The 23,580-nt window shown below is 49.3% G+C and overlaps 1 protein-coding gene across 7 annotated transcripts in view; it reads right to left on the bottom strand.

Moving 5' to 3' along the window:
• The window catches only part of chn1 (chimerin 1), a 337,127-nt gene that overhangs the window by 20,600 nt on the left and 292,947 nt on the right, over window positions 1-23,580 (bottom strand). For all 7 annotated transcript variants that reach the window (XM_038789361.1, XM_038789364.1, XM_038789365.1 and 4 more), the window contains 2 exons: window positions 17,163-17,240; window positions 5,304-5,441 (listed from right to left, as the gene is read on the bottom strand). In XM_038789361.1, the coding sequence (XP_038645289.1) occupies window positions 5,304-5,441; window positions 17,163-17,240 (216 nt within the window). The remainder of the gene's footprint in view (window positions 1-5,303; window positions 5,442-17,162; window positions 17,241-23,580) is intronic.

Raw genomic sequence — 23,580 nt, 5'->3', positions numbered from 1 at the left:
GTCGAGGGTTTGGAGGTTGGGCCGCATTGCGGAAGAAAGCGACTGAGACATCATACTGCTTGTGGTCAAGGTTTTTAATGTGTCGCAGGTGTCCAACAATTCCCTACTCTCCAGATAGTGCCGCCCCACTCTTCCCACCACCCCCTCACCCCGCTGCCTACAGCCCCTGCCCTCTCCCCCCTCTCCCAGGGATCCTCAATATGCTTAACCTTTCTTGCTGTACTGCTATGTCTAGGTATGGCCCCAGGATGCACATCTGAAGTGGAGGCAGCCAGCTGCTTTACCATGTCCCGTGGGTTTCGGTACCCCTGGCAGGCATCCTCTGGGAGCCAGGGGGCTGGAGGCCCCCAGCTCACTTGTCAGCAGATCATGTACAGCCATGTCGCTCTGTCCCATGTGCTGACTTTGAGTTGCGGCCTCATCAGAGGGGTGGAATGGGGAGAGCTAATGGCCACTGTCACCACTCCATGGGATTGGTCTGGGTTGGAACCCAGCCAGCGCCCCCTCAACTCGGTTGATGCCCATAGGGCCCTGAGGTTCACCTTGGGATGTAGGGGCAGCTGGTTCGAGCCCTGGCTGCCCCTGCATCATCTGGCTCTGCCAGCCCTGGCAGTTCCCCGATGTCAGCATCAAGGTGTCGATGCCCTTGACTTTGCCACTCAGTGATTGGACCATGCTCTGCAGCACCTTTGCCATACCCAACCCCAATTGGGACAAGCTCCACAGTGCCTCGGCTATGGACCGGCTGACGTGTCGCTGACATCCCCCTTTGAATGTCATGGCCGCACCCTAATGTCTCTATCAGCTCTGGGTAACCCTGTACCACAGGCTCAAAAACAAGCTGGGACCCAGCTGGGACCTAGGGTGCAGCAGACCTCTGAGAGCTGTCTCCCTGGCCGTTTTTACCTCCACCTGATGTACATCAGCAGCTGTATGGTGCTCGCCAGATTGTGCCCCAGAATCTTGACCACCAACGTTTTCCCCTGAGGTACGTATCACTGCGCTGGTGGAGTGTGGAGATGACAGCTGTGATGCATCGTTCGTGGCATCCTTGGAGTTCTACTCTGAAGTGCTCACCTGGGAGTTAGGAGAGAGAGTGCCACCCTCTCGGATGGGCCGACGTTAGTGGCTGGAGGACCTGAGGGAGAATGGACATGTGGTCAGTGGGAGGAATGGGTCAGTTTGTATGCCAATAACAACTCACGTTTGACAGGTCCTCCTGGTGCAGCATATTGGATCCTCACCTCTGCAGTCTCCGCCAACCTACTCATCGGTGACCACTCTGTCCTCGGAAAACCCTTTCCTTGAAGGGGACCAGCAAGTGTGGTCCCACCGAATTGGCTGGCGAGCCTTCATTTGCGGTGTAAAGCCCGTGGGGCATCGTTAAGTGGACCAATTAAAGTTCAATAGCGTTGCCGGCCTTGCCGGGCCGAACGTCAGGAAACTCGCGACAGTTCCCGTTAGCCACCGCACTTAGAAATCTCTATGTCGGTCTGAGTGGTTTAACATCAGAAGAACTTTAGTATGCTAATGGTCTGCTTAATTATGGATCGTGTGGAACAATGTGCTTTATTGTACCTTCTTCCGAGGTACTCCGAGGATGATGCACCCCTTATCTCCTCGTAGCCAGCTTTGTAAACGCTGAGGCCCCTTAAATCTGTGAGATACCTGAGAGCGACTCAAGATGTATGAGTAATGAGAACTCCCAGGGTACCTGGCACAAAGGTGCAGGATGGTTGTCTGCCAGTTGGACAGTGATGGAATGGAAAGCTTTCTGGTTGATGAACATCAGCTGCTGATGTCATGGAGTCCTTAAAATCACATGTGTGCAGTTGATTGCAGCCTGCACTCTTTGCAAGCCCGAGTTATCTGCAAAACCATTAAATTTAGCCGCCTATTTCATCATGTGTGAACATCACATAATGATGAGCCTTTCTGTTCAGTTCAGTTCTTCCCCCAGCTTATGCTCCTTTATAAATGCGTTGGCCGCTTCTGGGGTCTCAAAATAATATTCCCGGCCTTCATACATCACCCATGCTTCGCCGGGTAGAGAACCACAAACCTGATCTGCCGTCGATATAACACCACCTTGGCTGTTGAACCCCGCACGCCGTTTTGCCAGCTCAGCTCTAATGTCCTGGTGTATTCGTACCTTGTTCCCCTCCAATTCGCAGTTGCGCTTCTCCCTGGCGCACTGCACGAACTTATGGAGTCTCACATTCACCGCCCATGGCGGCTCCCCCGGTGTGCTCTGTCCACTTCAGGGGCCTTATCCAACACCCCCTCCGCCACCAGTCCCGCCAGCATCCTCAAAACATACCTCGTGGCACTTGCACCTTCCACTGCTTCAGGCAGGCCCACTATCCACAGATTCTGCCTAAGAGGACTAAGAGGTCGGAGGACTCCTAAGAATCCCACCTGCACCTCCAGTGCTACCAGCCTGTCGCTGTGGTCCAACATCACCCTCTCAATCTCTCGGATCTGCAACCCCTGTGCCTCCAAACACTTCTCCACCCTTTCCATTGAGCCCTTCAGGGGGCCAAAGCCTCTTCGATGGCCTTCGAGCGATCCTCCTGCATCTCCTTCCTTTGCTGGTGGAACTCTTCCTTGATGAAGGCCATCAACTGTTCCATCCGAGGCCTTCCAACTTGCACTAGCCCTTCCCCCTCCGCCATCTTTCTACTGGCTGCTGCGCCACATGTCTATTCCAACTCCTTGGCCAGGTCTTTCACCTTCTTCTGCCAGGTTTGCTAACCAGCAGACATACCAGTCCTGGTGGGAACTTCCCCTCTGACCTACTGTTGACGTTGCACCCAATTTCAGGTAAAAAGAGCTGTTTTCTACACCTTCAAGTAGAAGCTGTCCTGTGTGCGACCACTCACACCATGGCCGCCATCGGAAATCTCTGGCTCTGCCAACCTGATGGTTCCCCATGGTCTCTGCACCATTGTGTCGACGCCCTCAGCGATGTTCCTCAGTGACAGGTCATGCTCTAAAGTGCCTAGGCAATGCCCACCTACGACTGGGACAAGCTCTGCAGCGCCTAGGCCATGCCCATCTGAGAGCGGGACATGTCCCGCAGAACCTCATCAAGGTCGGTCTGGTACTGGGTGACATCCGCCAATGAAGCAAACGTTCCATTGAGACCCTCAGCCATGGTCGTCACCGACCGAGTGACACCTTCACTAATGGTGCCCACGTCGTGCACCAGGCTCGCCACTGTGGTCGCCACCCTAGCAGTGTTGCCGTTGGTGCCAATCATTGTCGGCGCCATCTCCTGCACCCGTAGCCTCTGGGACTCCTCCAGGCGGCTATGGATCTGCTGGAGTGTTGTTGACATCTCCCTCTGTCCCGGCTGCTCCCTATCATCTACATCAGCTCCGGGTAACTCTGTACCACAGGCTTAGCATCAGGCTGGGACCCAGCTGGGTCCTGGTTTCCAGCAGACCTCCGACAGCTGTCTCACCTGGGGGTTCCTGCCTCTACCTGATGTACATCAGCAGCAGTGTGGTGCTCACCAGATTGTGCCCCAGAAGCCTGACTACTGACATTTCCCACTGAGGTGTGTACATCTGCGCATGTGGAGGATGGGGATGTCAGCTGTGCTGCGACTACGGTGGCATCCTCGGAGCTCTCCTCCAAGGTGTTCTCCTCGGACTCAGGAGAGGGGGCCGCCCGAGATGGAACGGCTCAATCGGCTGAAGGACCTGCGGGAGAATGAACATGTGATCAGGGAGGGATGGGTCAGTCAGGAAGGCAATAATTTATGCTTGACAGGTCCTCACGGTGGAGCCCGGCGGTTCCTCACCTCTCGGCGTCTGCCAGCCTCTGCATGGGTGACCGCCCTGTCCTCGGCCACCTCGGTCACCTCCGGGGCCTGCTCAGTGAAGGAGGGAAGGATTCTGAAGTCCGGTACCCCACCGCCAGTCTTGGCCCTCTCCCACCGATTGAGGGAGAGCTTTTCCTGAGGAGACACAGAGAGGGCATCGTTAGCCACATGTGTGGTTCACAGTTGTTGGGTGGGGGTGGGGGGCTGTGATGGGAGGGTTGGGGTGGTGAGGTTGAAGGGGTGAGTCGAAGGAGGAAGGTTGGGGGAGGAAGAGTGGGGGCATGTGGTGTCTACTTACTTGTGCTGCCCGGTGTAAGTCTTTGACTTTTTTCCGACACTGGAGGCCAATCTTCCTGGTTACACTCCCGAGCTGACAGCTGTCGCCACCTCGTCCAGGCAGCACTGGCAGCCTTGTGGCTCACCCTCTGGGACTTTCACGGCATCTAGCAGCCTCCCCAGGTCAGTGTCCCCGAATCTTGGGGCTGGTCGCCTTGGCACCATTGTTGCGAGCTGGCTGAGCAAGTGTACCTTAAATGCTGCATGACCTTGTCAGCAGGGGGTTAGGGAGCGTGGTCCCGGTGAATCAACTGGTGAGCCGTTATTTGCAGCAAGAAGCGCGTCAGGCCTCATTAAGTGGATCAATTAACATTGAATTGCGTTGCCTGCCTCGCTGGGCCGAGCGCCGAGATGCTCGCAGCAATTCTCGCTTGTTACCACACTTAGAAGTTTTTCCAGAGAATCGCGCCCATAGAATCTCTCCAGTGCAGAAGGCGGCCATTCAGACCATCGAATCTGCCCCTGGAAGCCATGCCCCCACCTTTACCCTTTAACCTAGTAACCTCACCTCACCCTTTAGACACTAAGGGCAATTTATCATGGCCAATCCATCTAACCTGCACTTCTTTGGACTGTGGGGGGAAACCGGAGCACCCGGAGGAAACCCAAGCAGACCCAGGAAGAAAGTGCAAACTCCACACAGACAGTCACCCGCAGCTGGAATTGAACCTGGCACCCTAGAGCTGTGAGGCAGCTGTGCTAACCACTGTGCTGCCCATTTACATTGTATGAAAGCAGCTTCATAGAGATCTAATGAAGCCAATCAAATCCACACTCTGTTACAGTCAGAAAACAGGCGTAAATAAAACATAATAAACACTTGGGAGGGAATCAGTTCCAGCTTTCCTTCAAACTGGTATTGAGCAATTATGTGGCCAATGTTTGAAACTCTTGGTAGTTAGCAACCTGACTCTAAATTTAAAAAAAATTATAGTCACAGGCTTTTGTGACTGAAAGTGTGACAAATATATGACTCCGCGTATTTGAAAACATTATTAGAGCTTTACCTAAAGACATCACAGCCAATTGCAACTTATAAACTTAAGTCACTGACAAATGCCAGGAATTGTAACAACATAAATAGATTTTAAATACACATAACTCAATAATTTGATTTAAATAAAATCAATATACTCACGTGCAGCTTCAATAAATTTTGGGTAAGCATCATATGTGATAAGTGGAATGGGCAAATCTCTGAAGTATAGTTTTAGCGCACCGGTAATAATGTTTATATCTTCATAAATATTTACTGAAATGTCTGCTTTCTCACCATCTAGAATCCAAAATTAAAAATAAAATTAATACAAAATCATTGCATTCTTGTATTACATTCAATAAGCATCAGTTTCAAAGAAAACACTATTTTGTTTTTCCATTTTTATCATTTCTTCACACAGCCTTCTGCATGAGAGCAGAGCAGACTACACTGCAGACATAACTATGATAATCACAAATGTTAGGCAGCATCTTGAAGTTAAAGCAATTGTTTCAATCACATGTACTATTCATTAAAAAAAAAATATAATTTTATTAGAGATTTAGCACTGCTGCCTCACAGCGCTGGGGACCCCGGTTCGATACTGACCTCGGGCAACTGTCTGTGTGGAGTTTGCACGTTCTCCCCTTGACTGCATGGGTTTCCTCCGGGTGCCCTGCTTTCCTCCCACAGTCCAAAGATGTGCAGGTCAGGTGGATTGGCCATACTAAATTGCCCCTTAGTGTCCAAAGGTTAGGTGGGGTTTCAGGGATAGGGCGGGAATTGGGCTGGGTAGGGCGCTCTTTCAGAGGTTCGGTGCAGACTCGATAGGCCGAATGGCCTCCTCTGCACTGTAGGGATTCCATGATTCTTCTATGATTTTCCATTTACAAAAATTTTATAACAAAGGCAACATCACAAACAATGGATGTATCAAAGCACAATGTACCAAAACTCACCCAACCATATGTATCTCACCCATAAAAGAGAGGGAAATTAAAACCTAAAACACGTAACCCTTGCAACTGACGGCGACTAATTCCTTAAAGTAGGCAATGAATGGCTGCCATCTCAGGTAGAACCCTTCAACTGATGGTCTACTTGACTTTCTCCAGATACAAGAATTCCATTAAGGCACCACATGTACTATTGATGGTGATATTTGAAGCATACGATAATAAGAACACAAGAAAGAGGAGTAGGCCATTTGGTCTTCTGAGTTTGCTTGTTACAGATCTTCTACATCAACTCCATCTTCCCTGCACTATCTCCACATTCCTTAATTCTCCTTGTATCCAAAAATCTATCACTCAGCCTCTTGAATATCTACAATGACTGAGCATGCACAGCTCTGGGTCTAGAGAATTCACAACCTTTGAATGAAGAAATTTCCCCTAATCTCAGTCCTAAATGACTAACTCCTTACTCTGAGACTGTAACTCTAATTCAAGACTCCTCAGCCAGAGTGACCATCCTCCCAGCATCTACCTTGTCAAGTACCTTAAGAATTTTATGAGCGGGATTTTCCTCCCCCTCCACAGCATGTCTGGCAGTGGCAGGAGGCTGTCCACCAGTGGTGAGATCTTCTGATTCTGCCACTGTCAACAAGGTTTCCCATTGAATGCACCACTCGCTGCTGTGAATACCGTGACGGGGATGTACAGTCAGTGGGACTGCCAGTGTGAACAGCTAGAAAATCCTGCACTTTGCTTCACTTAGATCACCTCACATTCTTCTAAATTCTGGGGAATATAGGCCTCGTCTACTCAATCTCCTCTCTTTGGACAGTCCTCTCATCCAGGAATCAGTCCAGTGAACCTTCATTGTACTCCTCAATCATATACTTCCTTAGATAAAGAAAACAAAACTGTACATGGGAAGCGAGACTCCAGCATTTATGACCCATCCCTAATTCCCCGAGAAGGTGGTGGTCAGTCACCTTCGTGAACTGCTGCAGTCCATGTAGTGCAGGAACAGCGATGTAGTTCTAAGTCGGGAAGGTGTGTGGCTCTGACGGGAATGTACAGGTGGTGCTGTTCCCATCCATCTGCTCCCTTTGCCCTTCGTGGTTTTGGAGTCCAAATGTTTGCAAGGTGCTGTTTTAGGAGCCCTGGTGAGTTACTGCAGTACATCTTGTAGATGGTACGCACTGCTGTCAGTGGGCGGATGGAGTGAATGCTGAAGAAGCTGATCAAATGGGCTGCTTTCACCTGGATGGTGTTGAGTTGTACTCATTCAGGTAAGTAGAATTTTCCATCACACTTCTGACTTGTGCTTTGTCGATGATGGACAGGCTTTGGGGAGTCAGGAGATGAATTACTACTGACTACTAAAATATTTATAAACTGTTTTTCTATTTTTCCAAATAAAAGCAGCTAACTTCACATGCGGAACTCGGAACACAAACAGATCGACCATGATCTTATTAAATGGCTGAGCGGCTTGGAGGACCAAATGGTCTATTTGTGCTCCTAATTCACATGTTCAGAATTCTCAACATTATTCCATGTGCCAGGTTCTTGCCCATTCACTCAAGCTGTCTATTTCCCTTTGTAACCTCTTTGCATCCTCCTCATAGCTTACTTTCCCTGCTAACTTTGTATCATCAGCAAATTTGGGTATGTTCCTCTCAGTCCTCTCATCTGAGTTACTGATCCGCATTGGATATAGCGCAGCCTCAAGCACTGATCCTCGGGGTACCCATGTGTTACATGGCCTGCCAACCGCAAATGGTCTGTTTATTTCTAAGCAATCCTCAATCCTGGCTAATATATTACCTCTAATCCCATGAGCCCTAATTTTGTGCAATATTCTCATGTGTGGCTTTTTGAAATTTAAATTATTTACATTCAGTGGTTCTCCTTATCAACCATAACAGTGCCCTCTTGTGGCCATCCATGTATACATGTCCAGCATATATAAGTAAAAATGAGATTGAACTAGTTATTTGTTACCAATGGCTATCCTGTCCACATGAGTGATTTTGTACATAAAAATATGATAAATTTCACGAGAAGATTGGATTACGGATTTTCTAGCTAAACAAATTTGTGTTGGAGAAGCTTCCAGCTAACTAGCCGGAACTTGTGAGTGTTCTTTCTGTGAGAATTAGGTTTATAAATCTGTCTCGAGATGATAAGCAGTAGGTCCCAATGACGACAGTTAGTAGTAGCAGCGGTACAACAAAGTCCTGTTCAAGGTACTTTTGTACAGTACGGAGTTGTATATTTATGAAGGCAGAGTGCCACAGCTGCAAGAAAGAGGGTCATCTTGCTAAAGCATGTCACAATATGATAAATGGAGAAGTCGTCGGCTGGAGGAAACTACATACTGTTGTTGAATAGCAGTAGGTTGATGAAGGGTCGGTTAAAATCCATATGAACCAAAGCACAAGGACATCCAATGGAATTTCACAGGGCATTGTGTTCTAAGTAGCTTTGGGTCGAACTCTTGTAAACATGGAGGTTCACACAGGCACAGCAGTCAGTACGTTTCCTGAGTCACTGAATCGTGAAAGGTTGAGTCAGCATCAGCGGGAGAAATTGTGAATCCAATTATGCAGTTGTAGAGGAGAGAAAATTCCCATAATTGGAAGTGTTTCAAGGTGAAAAATCAGCCTTGTTAGGAAGAGATTGGTTAGCAGCACTCAACTTAAATTGGAATGATTTTTTTCCATGTTGAGGCAAGATTCACAATGCAAGATAATGTGATTGACAAGTACCCTCGAGTATTTAGTGAAACCAGCAAACCGATTCAAGGATACAAGCTGCAACCAATACCCTATGCTTTAGGAGAGAAAGTAGAGCAAGAATTGAGAAGATTTGAGACTGGGAACATTGGTCGGGATTCTCCATCTCAGGACACCCGGAATGCGTTCCCTGATGGGACGGCGAATCGGGCGTTGGGGGAAGATCGATGGCAGCGTGAACGAGGTCCATTATGTGTGTTGATGGATGTAAATAAATGTAAATTGGTCTTAAGAACCCATTTGCATCTATTTAGCAGGCCCGGCGCCCTATGCTCCGACCTCCCATGATTCTCCAGTCCCCGTAGCTGTGAATAACGTGGATGTGGATCACTTGTGGTTTTTTTACCTCTTGGTCCACTGTGAGGTCCACCACGCCAGGGCCACGCTGGTAGTGACCATTCGAGGGACAGGGCCGCTACCCCCCCCCCCCCCCCCCCCCCCAATAATGCCCTCTGCCTGCCCATGTCTCCGCTCTAGCAGAACCCCGTCAGGACCACCCTCCCAGGGACCCTTGTAATAGGGGGACCCCCCCACAGGAACCCCTTGCCTAAAGGAACCCCCTCCACAGACCCCCCACCCAGAAAAGGGACCCTGGTCTGGAATGTAGAGAGCAATCCATGGGCAATGGGAAGCATGATAGCTGTAATACTTAGCTTACAGCCCCACATGCCCATTCCTCGAAGGAGAGCAGCTGTGCCTGCACCTGGTTCCCACAGGTCCAATATCTGTCAGCCATTCATAGCTTTCAAGTAGTGGTCTGTGATTGACAGCTTGTACAAACCATCTTGAACCATTTATATCCCTTTGTGCTTTAGTGACCTAAGTGGTCAAACCTCAATGTTTATAAACAATGGCCCCGTCCCTCCCGGCATACCACAGCAGACAGACAGGTGTCAAGACTATGGCATAGACTGAGGAGCACCAGAATTTAGCGCACAGCGAGTGATCATCACTCTCCTGCCTTGTATACTGACCCGCTGACAGTGCCGACACAGGCCCATTACCCTGGAGTGATGTAACACAGGCCCAGGGAGGGTGGAACAGGGCAATTGAGGGGGGAAGAGGTGATGAGGGAAAGGGAGAGGTGGATTGGGTAGGGGAGGGGGGGTGGATGCAGGACGGTAGGTGGGATGAGGTGAGGGGATGAGATGACGGACGAAGACACATCCTATAAGAAGCGGGTGAGGATGAGGGCCTCCCTGGCCCTCCGGGCATGCCGGACTGTCACTGTCGCCGCCTGTCCTCCACCCTCCAGCTGCTCCTCCCTGGGCTCATCCTCCAGGCCTTCCTAGTCCTGCTCCTCCTCGTCCTCCTCCTCTGATGAGGCCACATGTTCCTCCTCCTCCAGCACATCACCCCGCTGCTGTGCCAGGTTGTGTGGGGCACAGCAGACCAGAACAAAGTGGGCGACCCTCTGGGGATGTGTGTACTGCAGTGCACCACCAGAGCGGTCGAGGCATAGTAACCGCATTTTAAATCGTCCGATTCACTGCTCAATGACAGCCCGTGTGGCCACATTGACTTTGTTATGTAGGGTCTTCGCATCGGTCATCAGCCTCCACACTGGCATCATTAGCTAAGACCTAAGAGGGTGCCCCTTATCCCCAAGAGCCAACCAGCCATCCTGGGGTGTCCCATGGAGACGCCAGGGATCTCGGACTGTCCCAGGGTGTAGCTATTGTATACACCCTCGGGGAAGCACACACATGCAATATCTTGAGATAGTCGTCGCACACAATTTGAATGTTCAGGGGGCGGAACCCCTCCCTGTTAATGAAGGGTACTCTCTGATGTCTTGGTATGCGCAAGGCGACGTGCGTGCCATCTATACCCCCTGGACCTGGGGCATCGTCGGTGATAGCGGACAATCCTGCTGCCTGGGCATCGTGATGGGCTTGGTCCAAGTTAAAGTTTATATAGTCAGCTGCCTGGGAAACAGGGCTATAGGTTGGAATATGTGACACAAGTTCCCACTCAAGTCCTGGAATGAACCCGAGTGTAAAAGGTCAGGGCAGTTACGACCACTACCCGGGGAGAGAAAGTCAGTGATAAGACTCCCTTTCCTCGCTTCAGGCCACAGAACCAGGGGAGGCATCAGCAAATGAACATTCAACCTCCAGGCCGAGGACATCGGCCAGACCACAGTACAATAGGGAAAGCAGCACTTGGTAAAACATTCCTCCGGCCCTGCAGTCGGGTCAATCTGCCCCATCGCCGACATCAGGTCAGTCCACCCTGATATGATCCTCACTCCAGGCCATGGTAAACACACACCCGGCCTGGGGTTAAGAGACATTCCAATCAGTTGTCTCATTTATGTTAAGTATCCAATAATTGACACTGATATGTAAAGGGGCTTCAGGTGGCCTTTGTGTCAGGTGATGTGATGTTAGAGTTTTGTGCAGCCTGTTGAAGTAAATTACAGGTGCTTGTGGAAAAGGAGCAGAACCGTTGGCTCTTTATACAACAGCAGCTAAACGTTTAACATCGGTGGCCACAATCGCCACTTGCAGCTACTTGCAAATGTATGGCAAGGTGACCAAGAAAACAGCAGGAAAGTAAATGGGGGACAAAGCAAAAAGGGGGTGGGGGGCCCTAATAGTGCATTGCCTAAACTATCAATGGAAACATAAGAAAAACTCAACTCAAAATGTTGTAGATTCCCAGACTCCTCCTGAGCGGATGAGGGGCGATCCGGTGTGGGGCACAAGTGAGCCCTCCACCTCACTGCAGAAAGCATCAAACACAGCCTCCATGCCCACCACCGAGCAGCTGCCTTCCTCTGGGCAGTCACTGTCTGGGCCCCAGTCTTCCACCACATGGAGTATGGCGGACGACAGGGGCGCACCGACTAGCCCTGGGCCATCCTCGATCTCACCGGCAAAATCATCGATAGACAAGTTCCTCCCAGGGTCCCGAGCCTGAGTGAGGCAGTGGCGCAGACCTCTGCTCTGCCCGGGTCACTGGAAGGTCCTGGCAACAACTCCAGGATGGTGGCTGAGGCACCTGACATCAGCAGTTGGGACGGAGGGAGAAGAGGGCCTTCCATGCCACTAACTCCCCAGAACCCAAGAAACAGGGAACTGCCGCTGCCACCCCCCCGTGCTGAAATATTGAACTGGCTCGGTGTGCTAAATTGTACTGGGCAGAACAAGCCCTCAGGCATGCAGCCCCGAAGTGCCCGGCTCTGGGAAGTGGCAGCTTAGGGGTTTTCCTCACCTTCCCCTTACCTCTTTCCTTTGGTGGCTGAGTGGTATGTGGGCACGCCTCATGGCCGCCACCCGCAGCGGCCCGCACAGAAATGTTGCCGGGCCTGACACCAAATGACAAAACGTTGGCGGGCTGGGAATAATAATAATAATCTTTATTATTGTCACAAGTTGGCTTACATTAGCACTGCAGTGACGTTATTGTGAAAATCCCCTAGTCACTACATTCCGGCACCTGTTTGGGTACACACAGGGAGAATACAGAATGTCCAATTCACCTAACAAGCACGTCTTTCGGGTCTTCTGGGAGGAAACCCACGTGGACACGGGGAGAACGTGCAGACAATGCCTAAGACGTGAATCAAACCTGGATCCCTGGTACTGTGAAGCAACAGTGCAAACCACTGTGCTACCATGCCGCCCATTGTTGCTGGGTGATGGCTGGGCAAGGAGTAATGACAGCTCCCGAGCCAGTATTCAGGGGCACTGGGTCCTTCAGACTGATGGGGTCAGGATATTGGGACCTGACCGCTAACTATCCTATGTGCCTTCCTTCTGGCTGTGTGTATGCTCTCTCACCGCTATGCTGAGCCGTGGTACCAGCATGGATCTCCCCAACAGGGGGGCAGTTACAGGGTCACCAGAGGGAGAGGGGGCCGGTGACACCAGCTGCAGTCCCCTTGGTGGTTGCAGCGGGGTGGAGGATGGGCAAATTCTACGGATGTGCCCCATCCCCTTGCAAAGGTGGCACTGCACACCGTTCGCAGACCAGAAGATGGGAAAGGTTTCCCCTTGGTAGGGGACCGCAGAGCCCCCCTCTAAACCCTCCTCTAGGCCAGGCAAATAAAGAACTGGTGCCGGAAGGAGAAGATATGCCATGAGGGGATGTCCATGAGGCCGAGCAGGACTTGAACCGAAGCTGCCGGGTGAGCAGTCGAAAAGGTGCCGGGGCTGAGGGAGCGGTAGAGGCCATCACCACCACATGGGTGGCCGTGGAGGGCCCCGCCACCGGCAAAGATGGTGTTGCCATCCGGGCAGTTACTACACTCACCCTAGTGTGGCCTCTATTGTAGCAGCAGTGTGGGAACAGACAGGGAGGATGGGGCGGTTGAAGTGGCAAATGTTTCTTACCTTTCCTGGGGGGGTTAAGTGGAGGAGCGGGGGTGTAAACGATGGATACAGAGGGAGGAGGAGGAGGGGACACAGGAGGGCTGGGCACTGTAACTGGTGAGTGGGAGGCCAGTGGAAAGATGAAAAGTCTTTGATCCGGGTAGAGCCCAGCAGAACCAGAATTCACCCTCGGTGTTGGGTGGGAGAACACAGTGAGGAAGAGCCTTCAGCCCAGGGGAGGCCCAGCATCACACACTCAGACAGAACTGTCGTTTCCCCCCCCCCCTTTGGTCAATGTTGGTCAATGAAAACAGGCACCAAACCCTCCTCTCTCTCTCTTCTGGATAATAGGTCTCTCTTACTTCCTTCCTTCCTTCCACTCCTCTCTTCCCCACCTCTCCCAAGCAGGCAGGCAGGCAGGCTGGATACAAGCAATAAAGGGGGTGGCAGCACTACCCCCTCACTCTCTCTCACTTCCTCCAGGAAGGCAGGCAGGCTGTGAGACAAATACTCTTCCCTCAGGCAGAGTAAGAAGTTTTACAACACCAGTTTAAAGTCCAACAGGTTTATTTGGAATCACTAGCTTTCGGAGCGCATCTTCTTCATCAGGTGAGTGAAGAGAGGTGGGTTCCACAAACACATATACAGACAAAATCAATGCAAGATGATACTTTGAATGCAAATCTTTGTAGGTAATTAAGTCTTTACAGATCCAGACGGAGCAACTGGAGAGAGGGATAATCACAGGTTAAAGAAGTGGGAAATGTCTCAAGCGAGGACAGTTGGTAGGATTTTGCATGTCCAGGCCAGATGGTGGGGGGGTGAATGTAATGCGACATGAATCCCAGGTCCGGGTTGAGGCCGTACTCATTCGTGCGGAACTTGGCTATCAGTCTCCGCTCGACGATTCTGCGTTGTCGTGCGTCATGAAGGCCGCCTTGGAGAATGCTTACCCAAAGTTCAGAAGCTGAACGCCCTTGACTGCTGAAGTGTTCTCCGACTGGAAGGGAACATTCCTGCCTGATGATTGTCCATTCATCCGTTGTCGCAGCATCTGTGTGGCCTCGCCAATGTACCATGCCTCGGGACATCCATTTTTGCAGCATATGAGGTAGACAATGTTGGCCAACTCGCACAAGTATGTATCGTGTATCTGGTGGGTGGTGTTCTCCCGTGTAATGGTGGTGTCCATGTCGATGATCTAGCCCATCTTGCATGGTGTTGTGGTCACTATTCCCCTGAAGGCTGGATAGTTTGCTGCAAACAGTAGTCTGTTTGAGGTTGCGTGGTTGTTTGAAGGCAAGTAGTAAGGGGGTGGCGATGGCCTTGGTAAAGATGTTCGTCTTCACCGATGACATGTTGAAGGCTCCGAAGATGTTGTAGTTTCTCCGCTCTGGGGAAGTACTGGACGCGAACGGTACTCTGTCTTCCCCCTTCCTGTGCGGTGAATAGGTCTTGTGCGAACTTGTCCATGAGGATGTTGGCATATTGAGGTGCACATTTGGTCCCCATGGCTGTTCCGTCAGTCTGGATGAAGACAGGCAGGCAGGCAAACTTCCCCCTTCTCCCCTCTTCCAGGCAGCAGGGACCTACCTTCCTTCCTTCTTTTCTTCCTTCTTTCCTCCAGGCAGTCAGTCAGTCAGGCAGCAAACAACCAAAAGTGGAGGTAGCAGTCAAACAAACAGTAACAACGGAAGATCAAGCCTTCAGGCAGTTGGACAGCAAAAATGCAGGAGCTCACAGAAAACACACGCTACACAGCCACTTGGGAGCTGTGAAGTACTCAAATTACTAATGTTGCCAATTCACGATTAGCGATAGCCTTCAGCTGGGCGGCCAGAGGTCATCATGGTCAGTGGGGGCTAAAGTGACTGTCACTATATTAGCATGGACAGGGCGCAGTCCTGGAGGTATTTGGTGGGATGATCAGGCAACTGATGTTGCTGATGATGGGTATACACGATCTGAGGGGGTGGCATGTTAGACCAGCGGGCACTGAGCCCGTCGCCCCCCCAACCCTGTGGCATCCCCTACCGATAGCGGCCGCCTCCCCTGACAGAGCTCGTCTTCCCCCTCCACTCCCCCGGAGGCTGACACCCCTCATCCTCCCCCGAGCACTGGGGCAGCAGCCCTGGTGACACCCGGCCAATTTCCAAGATGACTACTCACCTCCACCTCACCTCACAGCAGCCAATTCGCTAGCCTCACGTTTTTAAACAGGTGTACTAAAGGGTGGCCATGTGACTGCTCTCGCTGGGGAGCCCATTAGATCACGGAAGGCTATTAGATAGGTGGTGCTTCCTGTTAATGGGATGGAGTTTGGCCTTAATTGGTGATTATTGGTTTCTCGCCACGCCGCAGCGGGATCCAGATCTCACCAACGGGAGTAGGCCAGTTAGATCGGAAACCGATCAGCGCCCGGAGGTGGTTCCCGATTTCGGACTCTCCCGCAGTCTAACCAGCTGGCTCAAATTTGCGCCTGGTGGGACACGGCCGTTATATTGTGCTGCCTACGGCGCTGAGGACTCGGGTTCGATCCCGGCCCCGGGTCACTGTCTGTGTGGAGTTTGCACGTTCTCCATGTGTCAGCGTGGGTCTCGTCCCCACAACCCAAAGATGTGCAGGTGTGTGGATTGACGACGCTAAATTGCCCCTTAATTGGAAAAAAAAAAAAATTGGGTACTCTCCATTAATAAAAGAAAATATTGGCGGCACCACGGTGGCGCAAGTGGTTAGCACGGTTGCCTCACGGCGCTGAGGTCCCAGGTTTGATCCCAGCTCTGGGTCACTGTCCGTATGGAGTTTGCCCATTTTCCCCGTGTTTGCGTTGGTTTCGCCCCACAACCCAAAAGATGTGGAGGATAGGTGAATTGGCCACGCTAAATTGCCCCTTAATTGGAAAAAATGAATTGGATGCTCTAAATTTATAAAAAAAAAAATAAATAAAAGAAAATATTGGGCCCATTGTAACTTTTTATTCGGGATAGAGGGTGGTAATGGAGCCCTCTTGAGGCCATGTGTTATTGTATGTATGTATGAATATAAGTCAAAACTTGATTAAACTAGTTTTCTGTTATTGATGGCACTGTTATTTACACAGAATTTTTTATCTGTAAGATACGACATAACCTACTAGTTACACCCTCAAAAAACTAGATGTGTCAAACATGATTTACCTTTAAGAAATCTGTAATGACACTACTGAATCAGGTATAATGCCTGCCTGGCACCCCAAAGCTGTGCTGGGGAACACTCCCACTGGAGGTCTCCTTGTAAGGATTGTATGACAATTGCCTGGGAAGTTCAAACATCCTTTGGGTAATTGTCCTGCACTAGGGACCATCTGATACTGTGATTTAAATCACAAACTTCAGACGGTTCTGACTGTCTTACAGCGATAGTTAAGCAAAAGAAGTTAGAAGAATCAAAAGCACTCTCTTCTGGGTAACTATAGTACTGTTTCCCCTGACCAGTAACCCCATCCCACCCCAAGGACTCCTCCTAATCCTGGGCCCCCCCATGGAACTACCCAACCACCAAATCCAACCCCCTCAGCCTCCAATACCCCACATGACCCCCAAGTAGCCAACCTTCGACTATACCCTGACCACCCGTAGTCTACCTCCCCCTCCTCCCCTACCCGACTACCCCTCAACAGCACTCATCTTAAATCCCCCCCGACTCTCCACAGGATGCCTGAATGCCCTTCCCACCCCCTGCCTACACCGCATGATTGCGCTCCCCATCCCCCGACTACACCCCCTACCTCAACTACAATCCCAACATCCCCCAACTGCCCTCCCAATGCCCGCCTGTCCTTTCCACACCCCCGGTTCATGCAGTTATTTTCAAAAGTAAAAATCTAGAAACTAGTCAGGGTAATAGTATCTATCTGCTGGTTGGAAATACTGGTTAGTTGTGTAAAAGTGCGATAAATGAAACTTGACATACCTCTGTCAAATGCCAGTTTGACATCTTCGATGAGATCACTAAACCCTGATACTCTGTACAAACCTTCAGACATTAGACCTACAAAAGATAGAATTTGAATAAAAAAGGATTCTCCAGAAATACCAACTTTCAGTTATATAGTACGGTAATGTACTGAAATGTTCCAAGGCCTATCACAGGAACGTTATAAAGCAAAACATGACACTGAGCCACAGAAAGAGATATTAGGTCAGATGATGAAAAGCTTGGTTAGAGGCAAGTTTAAATAACTGCATTAAAGGAGGAAAGTGAGGTAGAGAGGTAGGGAAGTGTATGTGAGGGAATTCCAGAACAAGGGGACGAGGCAACTGAAGGCAAGGTCAACACTTGTGCATTCCCATTAAAATTACTCCAAAAGAGGCCAGAATAGAGCTTCGTAGATATTTTGAAGTGTTGTGGGACTGAGCAGAATAGAGGGGAGGGGCAAGGCCCTGGAGGGATTTAAAAAGAGGAATGATTCTAAAGTCAAGGAAATGCTTGATTGTGAGCCGATGTATGTCAGCAAGCAAAGAGGTGATAGGGAAATGGGACTGGCGGAGAGTGAAGAAATGGGCGACTGAGTTCACGCAAGGTAAAATGTAGAAGACCTGCCAGGAGTGTGTTAGAATGACACTGTTAAAATAGTTGGGTCTAGAGATAACAAAGGAGGGTTTCAGCAGCAGATGAGCTAAGACAAGGGCTCAGTTGGGTGATTTTATGGAGGTGAAAATAAGACTTTCATAAGAAACCGCCAATACAGTAATAAAAGATTGTTCCACCAATACAGTAATAATAAAAAATTATTCCAAAGTAATTATACCTTACATTTTAAAAATGTATGGTACATCAACACATTCCATTTCAATGTACATTGAAAACCCGATAGCAACAGTCTTAATGGCACTTTTATGTTCGGTTTACTTCCCATACCGGTAAAGGGTGCTACAATTGGGATTTAAAATGTTACATTTAAAGTAATGTTAGTAACGCTACTTGGAGTAATAGCCTAGCTGATTGCATACAAGCTACTATTTTACATCATGTTTGAGTATGTTTGCATTTGAAGGCTTAAACAAGCTACTATTTTACACCATGTTTGAGTATGTTTGCATTTGAAGGCTTAAACAACCAGATTTGTTAACGGTCTGAGATCTAGTGATGCTAGACACACTGATTAGAGAAATTAAAGGGAAGGACAGACTTGGAAATGCAATTTTAAATTACTTGTGCAAAAACTTGCTGAAATACCTGAGGTTTCTCTTTCGCATATTATTCCTCCAAGTTCCTTTTCACTCATGAGGATGAGTTTCAGACTTAGACCTTTGGTCTTGTTCTGATCTCCATTTGAAGATGGTCTACCTGTCCTCCCCCATGTGCTGTGGACTCCTCACCAACCCTCATGTCTACCCTGCTAATGATTTGTTTGTCTGGTCTCTATATCGTACCTGCATTTCTCCAACATTTCTGTCCCTCAAGCCCAGCATTCCAAAACTTCACTCTCTCTGGGTGCTAACCGCATTATGCCTAGTTCATAGAATGCGCTACTCCCAACTCTCCCCCTTTACCTCAAACTGAGCATGCTTCAAAACTAAAAGCCTAATCTCTGATAGTTACTATCCTGGTTCAGCCAAGCTGTCTGTGTTCTGGTTCTCAAATAAAGATGCCACTTGCAAACAAGAATACTTTAGGCACTGTGGCTTCATCCTCCCGAGATTAGTTTCCATCCAAATATCCATATTGATACGGAATCCAAGCTGCTTGTGTGACCTTGCTGTGTGCAAATTGGCTGCCGCTGGCTATACTTGCTTTGGAATATCCTGAAGCTGTAAAAAGTACCATATAAATGCAGGTTCTTTCTTTCAATCACTGCACTCTATGGGCCTGATAAAATAATGTATGTTATATATCTTACTACAAGATATTGTCTAACTCAGAATGAACAATGTGACAGATGAACTAATATTATTTAAAAGTGAAATGGCTGTATGCACTTACTGGTTGTCTTCACACTTTGGGTAACACATTTTCTTATGAAATTTACAAAAGTAACAAATCATGACTTAGAAGACTAGAGAAAACCTACCAATAAAACATGAAATCAGCTCAATTTTGTTCAAAATTCATTTGACTGCAACAAATCTCAGCTGTGATGAAAATCTACCGAGTGAAAAATAAGAGCCAATCTAACCTTTCAAAATATCTTTTCACGAATCTTTAGAAAAATCCCCGTCACTTTCCATTCCTGCAAGATTTCATTATTGACATTTCCAAGGGCTATTATTAGAACTGAGCCTATTATGAATGTCTGGTTGAGTTTCAAAGACTTAAAAATCACTTATCTCAGAAGGATGGCCGTTTACATTTTGATTGATATTTTAAGAGGCTATGAAACAATTAGCTTGTCTTGGATATGGTTACTGAATGTAAGTTTGTTTGTTTTTCTCACAGATTGATCACTTGTTGGGATTTAAAATCTTTGAAAATTTTTAAATGGGTTTCATGCACGAGATCCTGGAAGCTTATTTTTTTCATCTCCATATGGCTCCAGAGATCTGTTTATAGCGAATACTAGGTGAATGACTATAGAGTGTACGAAGTGTCATGGAGGTGGATTGGGGCATATGAGGGGATATGCATGGACGTAATGTGAGGGAATGAGGTGTCATGGGAGTAAGAGTGATCATGGAGTTGGAATGAGGGGTATGAGAGGCAGGGAGGTGGCATGGGGTATGACTGGCTTTGAAGATATATGAGGGATGAGGGGGCATGGATATAGCATGTGGTTCTGAGTGGACAACAAAAAAAGAGAATGTTACGCATGTTTCCATGGAGATTTATCTGCCGAGTCAGGTGATTTCCAAACTCGAGCCACCTTCCTCTGTCCCAAGAAATCTGTCCTATTTTTGTTTGTGAAATGTGCTGGCCGATCATAATGGTTGGCACTACATAAGTGAAAATTATTTTTCTTCCATTTTGTGTAGTTTACCCTCAATATCAATAATGACACTCTCAGAATCATTGTTAATCAGATGTTTAACCTCTCTAGAGACGGCACAGTGGTGCAGTAGTTAGTACTGCTGCCTACGGTGCTGAGGACCCAGGTACGACCCCGGCCCCAGATCACTGTCCGTGTGGAGTTTGCAAATTCTCCCCGTGTCAGTGTGGGTCTTACCTCCACAACCCAAAGATATTCAGGATAGGTGGACTGGCTATGCTAAATTGCCCTTTAATTGGAAAAAAATTGGATACTCTAAATTTATTCACAAAAAGATGTTCAACCTACTCGAAAGCTTAAATTTAGAAATTATATCTTGCCCTGACAGATGACTGTCAGCTGAAGCAAGTTCTTAATCTGCACTGGATCTGCACCTCACAGGATGTTAGGTTCTAAGTATATGTATTGTGGAGAATCTCCTAGCATGCTACATTATAAGCCTCAATGTGAACAATGATGTGTTAGACAGGTTGGTTCGATGTGGACTGCACTCGATGCAGGGAAGCTAAAAACAGACGTCTAACACTGGAGAAGATCCAACACTGTTTTATTCAACGATAGAACTGATAAACATATTCAGCTGTGGGTCGACACTATACTGAACTGACTGGAGACCTAGTAATAGCCTGACCAGACTTACTAGCTACCGCATGATGTTTGCACTGGCTCGCTCGTGTACTCTGACTGTCTCAGTGGCTGGGTCCAGAGAGAGTGGGAAACATAGTGCCCTCTAGCTTTATAGTGGTGGTGGCCTGTCTGGTGATTGGCTGCACTGTGTTGTGCGCTTACTGGTCATCCTGTGTGTCAATCACTGCCTGTCTGCACCTCATTATATACATGAGTGGATATTATGACATCTCCCTTTTTTTTTTAGATAAATAACTACTAAGGTGTGCGTGCGTATATATATATATATATAAACATATGCCTGACTATATACAAAAGGTGTCTAAATGAACGTATATACAGAGGAAGGTGTTGATAGTACAGATACATGGCAAACAAAACAATATTTACAGAGGTTAAATCGATGAAGTCACAAAATGTACAAAAGTTCAGTCTACAGATTCAGTCTTTGTGGTAGGCGACGAATTCTTGTCGATCGCCGCAGAGGTGGATCAGGAGCCGCCTGCACGTGGATAGGCGGGATCGCTGCCATCACGGTGGTCGGCAGGATTGCTGGTAGACCAGTGGCCTCGTGGCAGGGTACTTCCGGAGGAAGCATTGCAGGCAGCGGGGCACTTCGGTCAGGTTGCGGGCGTGGAATTCTTCGCAGTGCCCATCTGTTGCGCCGTAGCAGGGAGCCATCAGCCATGCAGACAAAAAACGATCTTGGGGCCACTTGTTTGATCACAACAGCTGTGGCTGACCAGCCGCCCTCAGGCAACTCGACACAAACATGATCAGTTGGGGCCAGCTCGGGTAGATCCGTGGCATGAGCATCGTATGTGGCCTTCTGTTGGGCCCGTGACTGCTGCATTTTCTGTAAGACCGTGAGGTGGTCAAGGTCTGGAAAATGGATGGCTGGAACTGTGGTCCTCAGAGTGTGATTCATGAGCATCTGCGCTGGAGACAACCCAGTGGACAGTGGGGTTGCCCTCTATGCCAGCATCGCCAGGCTGAAGTCGGAGCCTGAGTCTGCAGCTTAGCACAGCAACCGCTTTACAATATGGACCCCTTTCTCGGCCTTCCCGTTTGATTGCGGGTAGTGGGGGCTGGAGGTTACATGACGGAAGTTGTAGGACTGTGCAAAATCAGACCATTCCTGGCTGTAAAAGCAAGGACCGTTGTTGCTCATTACAGTGAGCAGTATCCCATGCCTGGCGAACGTTTCTTTGCAGGCTTTGATTACCGCCTTCGACGAGAGTTTGGACAGTTTCACCACTTCTGGGTAACTGGAGAAGTAGTCGACCAGGAGTACATAGTCACACCCCTTGGCGTGGAAAAGGTCTACACCTACTTTGGACCACGGAGAGGTCACAATCTCGTGTTGTTGCAGCGTTTCCTTGGGTTGAGCTGGTTGAAACGTCTGACAGGTGGGGCAGTTGAGGACTGTGTCGGCAATGTCCTGGCTGATGCCCGGCCAATAAACCGCCTCCCGAGCTCTGCGTCGGCATTTCTCGACCCCAAGGTGACCCTCATGGAGTTGGCACAACACCATAGCCCGCATGCTCTGAAGAATTACAATCCTGTCGAGTTTCAGAAGGATTCCCTCCACCACTGTCAGGTCGTCTTTTACGTTATAGAACTGGGGACATTGTCCCTTCTGCCTAACACATCATGGTACCAGAGTGATACTGATCTTCACGGCCCTACCTCGAGTGAATCAGCATTGACCAGCGAGCAGCCATCCGGTGAAATAGAAAACATCCAGCCTCCTCCGCAGCTCCGCATCTCCAGCAACCTCGGCGCCGATTGGAAGATCTTCAAGCAAAAGTTCCTCTTGTACATCGAGGCCTCCAACCTCTAAGCAGCATCAGATGCCAGAAAGATTGTGCTATTTCTCTCCAACGCGGGGGACCACGCAATCCACATCGACAACTCTCTTACGTTCGCTGAAGGCGAAGACAAAACAAAATTCAAAACAGTCCTGCTGAAGTTTGCCAGCCACTGCGACATTGAGGTGAATGAGAGCTTTGAACGGTACGTTTTCCAGCAGAGGCTTCAGGGTAAGGATGAACCTTTTCAGTCCTTCTTGACCCATCTCCGCCTCCCAGCGCAGTCATGTAACTATGACTCGACGGCTGATTCCATGATCCAGGATCAGATTGTTTTCGGGGTCCACTCCGAATCCCTTCGGCAGCAGCTCCCGAAAGTCAAACAGTTGACCCTCCCTGTCGCTATCGAGACGTTCGTTGTCCATGAGCATGCTAAGAATCATTACTCCCAAATCAGGGCGTCAGAGACTGCAAAGCTGTCCTCCCACGAGGCAGAACGGGTGCAGGCCATTGCAGAAATTTAGGGCCTGAGCATCGAGGAGAGTGGCCGTTCCACGCGCTTTTCCCGGGTCCCTGCGCATGCACGCCACGACCGAGTGGACGACGAGACCGACAACCCGACTGCGCAGGTGCGTACGTCGACCGACCGCACTGCGCATGCACGATGGCGCACGGAACGCGCTGACGTCGGCGTCATGACATGTCCGATTTGTGGCTCCGCCCAGTTAAAGCGGCAATGTCCGGCAAAAGGACGCCGGTGTCTACAGTGTGGCAAGCTCGGCCACTACGCAGCCCTTTGCAGATCTGCTCCACCGCTCAACAGCCAGTGGTCCCAGCTGCGGCGCAGAAGTGTCTGCTCAATACAGCAAGGCATGCCAGATTCCGATCACGACAGCCCAACAGACCCTGATGCTGAGTGCCTCAAGTCCCCATAACCGGGTGGGCATCATAACTACACATGTGCTGC

The sequence above is a fragment of the Scyliorhinus canicula genome, chromosome 2, assembly GCF_902713615.1.
Source record: "Scyliorhinus canicula chromosome 2, sScyCan1.1, whole genome shotgun sequence".
In the NCBI taxonomy this organism is placed as follows: domain Eukaryota; kingdom Metazoa; phylum Chordata; class Chondrichthyes; order Carcharhiniformes; family Scyliorhinidae; genus Scyliorhinus; species Scyliorhinus canicula.
Note: the sequence above shows the minus strand (reverse complement) of the source record. Positions and strands in the feature narration are given on the sequence as shown.